General features: G+C 36.6%; 1 protein-coding gene across 1 annotated transcript in view; it reads right to left on the bottom strand.

The window, feature by feature from the left end:
* Positions 1-2,655, bottom strand: part of LOC104074378 (glutaminase kidney isoform, mitochondrial) — a 34,417-nt gene extending 31,762 nt beyond the window's left edge. The window contains exons 1-3 of the mRNA XM_009574466.1: positions 2,651-2,655; positions 1,543-1,639; positions 927-1,048 (exon numbers count right to left, since the gene is read on the bottom strand). Of these exons, the coding sequence (XP_009572761.1) occupies positions 927-1,048; positions 1,543-1,639; positions 2,651-2,655 (224 nt within the window). The remainder of the gene's footprint in view (positions 1-926; positions 1,049-1,542; positions 1,640-2,650) is intronic.
* Positions 2,656-4,269: the final 1,614 nt, after the last annotated feature.

Below are 4,269 nucleotides of genomic sequence, written 5' to 3' on the forward strand. Positions count from 1 at the left end.
TAATATATATAATGCAATTATGTATGTAAACACACCTTTTTATACACATATGTATTTTAAATTGTAACTGAGAGGAAATAGCACTAAACAGCATTAGTTCACAAATTCAAAAAATGCCACGGAACAACAAAAACGCACCAATTTTGACAAAAGTATACTGGGCATGAAAGAAGCAACTTTCAGATATTATGTCATTTATCCTGTAAATGGAATAAAAATATAGACTCAAAAATAGTCTACAAATTTCATTTCAAGATTTAAGAGCCTCTAAACTTCCAATCTTTTGGCACACAAAAACTGTAAGTAGGGGAGCTTGGAATGAACTGAAGACAACCTGAACAGTACTTATATTGTTCGGCTAACTGACCACAGACTTTTCTTAAAAAAAAAGTATCACTAAAATATGGCACATAAATCTTTTCCAAGAGACCAAAGCAGTGTCTACAGTCCTAACTGCTCTCATCTCTACATACCTTGCAATTTAACTTCACTCTATTTTTCATATACTCATTTTTAGAATTAACTACATACATACTCTGAACATCTCACTGGACAGAAGCAGCATCCTGAACTTCAGATTACAAACTGATGATGCAGCGAGAGAGAAGTTTTATATACTCATACTAAATACCTCATGCTGCATCAATTAATTTATTTGGCATCTGACCGAGAGTTGCAGTATGGGGTCAGATACACATGCAAACAACACTGATACATTAAACTCTTGTGGCGATCACACAATCTGTCTGCTGCATGAAACCAGAGAACGAACTCATATGAAAACAGCATCAGTAGGACTGTGTGTTTGACTCCCTTTCTAATTACACGTAGATTTATATACCTTATGTCTCTCCTAAGACAGCAGTCAGTAACACACACAACATTCACTCAGGATTATACAGTTACATTATTGACAGAAAGTTTACTTTTTAAAAAGGTCTTTGTCCAGCATAACACCATCTGAAGTTGTTTGAAGGGTCAGTCTTAACATATCCATGCACTCTTTCAATCGGGGATCAGATGTACGTAATCCTGTAGATTTGAGTGCCTATTACAATAAAACAATAATTACTAAAATGAAAAAATAGGCTATTACAATCAAGTTCTCTACTGCTCAGTCTTATTTATCAAGATAAGAGACATCTGCCACTGCGTTATCAACACAGAGACGTTTTGACACCTTATTGATCCTTTTGCCATTTCCTTTTGCCATGTTGGCTGCATCTGATGTCAAAGGATTAATGTCATTTGAAATCCACAAATTTTACACAAGTGCAAATACTACCCAGCCCTGCCGTAGACTCGGATGCTTTCAAGCATACTCTCCTGCACAGCAAAGGAGTGAGTAACAATACTAGTACACTCATTCTCTTACTTAATCACAGAAACAGTGTTGGGGTGGAGGGGGAAATATGGTTACATTCCTTGCTTCAGCTCACCGTGTATAACAGAAATTCTTTGCTTTGTACACTGGCATTTAGAATGTTAAAAAAACCTTGTAGTAGTTAGCTTTCATACAGCACTCTGGAACAGTAAACTTACAGTTATGAATTTATGAACTGGTATTTTTTCTTGTCCTTCTGCAATAGTATAGAAAAGCAGATCCTCTAAGCTAGGAAGGAGACCTTGTTTCACTTTACTGGAGGAAAAAAAAAAAGAAAACACATGCATAGATTAGTTTAGTGCATATTTTTATTTATATACATTTTTGCATTGTTCACAAGGAACCATTTTCACTACCAATATAACTGCTACCATTAATTTCAAAGAACGCTTTTATCAGTGAACACAAAGCTTAATTCATTCAGCTTTAAGCGGGAAAAAATGGTAAGATTAAAAGTAGCATACATATACTTTACAAAGCAAACATTTTTAACTGCAACACAGTCATGTTTTTACTGACATACATTTATTGGTAAGATTATATTTAGAAATGCTTTGGAACAGATTGATCATGTTTCCCTCTTCTTGATGTTGCAGAGGATAGACATGTTACTTGCAGAGAGGATAAAATATTTAGAAGACTCAAAGACCTATGTGCCTCATAATAAAGGTGTAAAAGCAGACTGATCCAATGGTTCCACAGGCAAGAGAAAGTAAAGAGATGATGGATGTGTATTATTTTCTTCAAATTAGCCCCGTTTTTAGGAACTCCTGGAAGGAGTCCTAAAGCCCTTGTCCTTCTACTAGCTATGTAAGCCCCATCAGTTACAGTGAAAGCAAGCAAAGCCATCTGCAGCATAGTACAGTAACCCGAACCAGCTCAGGCACCAGAAGCAGTAACTCATCGCGCGTACTGAGAGTAAGTTAACGTGCAATGTAGACACATCTTTAATGGTCACTATGTTTACCAACGTAAATACACTGTCTCTCCGAGTATTCCATTTTACTTGGAGATATGCTTCCTGTATGCCTGCATTTTTTTTTGTAACTTACATCTCCATTTTAAGTGAAATGTGAAGAAAACCTACCAGATTAAGCATCAAGAGTCCTTCCAAGAGAAAAAGCTGCAATACTGACAGCTTTCCCTCAAAGCCTTTGGAAGTTCTCTAAACGTTTAACCTCAGAGTTTCGCCTTTCCTTGCTGTTCCAAAGCACCCTGCAAAAGCCCAAGTCTGTACTCAGTTTTTTATGCCTCCCCTGTAAGTACGGCATCGTAGCATACAGCTGGAACGTACACTTCCAAACTGCTAGGGGCAGCGATAGCAAAGGGCTTCGGATCAGTTCTTTTAGTCCCCTGAAGTGCTTAGGTTTGTTTCTAGACAAAGTCAGTTTAGAGAAAACCAATGTTCTGATGTTTGACAAGCAAAAATAAATAAAAACAAAACAGTTCTCTACTAAATGTAGACATTAACTAAAATGCAGAGTATGCAGTCTTACATTATTTTAGCCATCAATTTTAAAGCTCAATCTTATAATCTAATAATATTGGCAACACTTTGTTACTGTACTGTAATACATAAAAGTTATTGCCCGAAACTAGAATGCTCAGTGGCAATTTATCTATTTCTATACATGTATGCATGTGTGTACAAAAAGCAGGTCTAAATTCTAGTCATGACAGTTTTCACAAGATTAGTTATTCTTTGAGTATCAGTACTCAGAGTTATAACTACGAAAATAAAATACTACAACTAAGCACAGAACCTAGGTAGGCCAATGCAATCTTACAGGCTGACGTTAATGCTCCCTCTCTCCCAATACTAGCTTACTCTAGCTCAACAACAGGTCAGATTTATGATTATTTTTAATAAAAATCTTATTATATCCAAATATCCTTTTAAATTTAAGACAATCTTTAGATTGCACTCGCCTCCCTCCTTTCCTCATAACTAGCAGTGAAAACCAGTAGTAAAAATCTCACTTCTCATTTTCCAATTTATTTAAAACACTGTACTTACATACTAAGAACAGAAGACAGCTTTGTAAGGCAACAGAACTTCCCTTGTCTTCCAGTCTGGATTTTTTTTTTTTTTTAAATGATGCTGGCTGACTAATGCACAGACAGGCTGGCAATTCAACCAAGACAAACGCTTGCAACTACCTCAAGCAAATTACTGAACACCCTTTTTCCTAAAGAAAATTCAAGTCTTCCACGCAGCACATTGCGCTTTCAATCTTTTGAGAACAGTACGTCCAGTCAAGCCAACAGAACCAAAACTACTAACATACCAATTAAAGCTTCACCCTATACCTGCATCCTAACTCTGCAGCTACGTACTTTGTTTTTTAAAGCTATGCTGAGTTACACAGTCTACACCCCTACATTTTCCCCATTCACACAGGGCATTTAACCAAGCTCCCCAAAGCATCGGGATTTCATGTTTTAAGGAATGTCCCTGCTACAAGACTCGTTACTGGATTGCTGCAGGTCCGACAGAGGAAACTCCCATATTCCATTTTGACAAAACAAGCCAGCAAATACACTGAGAAATTTTAACTGATAACCTATTTAATTACAAGTTTATGAGCTATTACTCAGAATTGTATAGCTGTTCCAAATGTGGAATTCTATCTGGAAGGGTGCAGAAAAAAACTTCAGAGATTTGACCAAGATTTTTATCTGTAAGATTTTCATCTCTTGAAGAGATGTGCACCCTTCACAGCATAAATTCTCTCTTGACATAGTTTCCGTATCTTTCACGTCTGCTGCTGTTCAATATTGGGTCAGTCAGCCTAATTTAACAATGGATCTGCACTGACTGCCAAAGCAAAGAGGATGGCATTCAATATATTTACAGAAAATTGCTCTTTGTCAAATAGTCCATC

The sequence above is a fragment of the Fulmarus glacialis genome, unplaced genomic scaffold (assembly GCF_000690835.1).
Source record: "Fulmarus glacialis isolate BGI_N327 unplaced genomic scaffold, ASM69083v1 scaffold33503, whole genome shotgun sequence".
NCBI lineage: Eukaryota > Metazoa > Chordata > Aves > Procellariiformes > Procellariidae > Fulmarus > Fulmarus glacialis.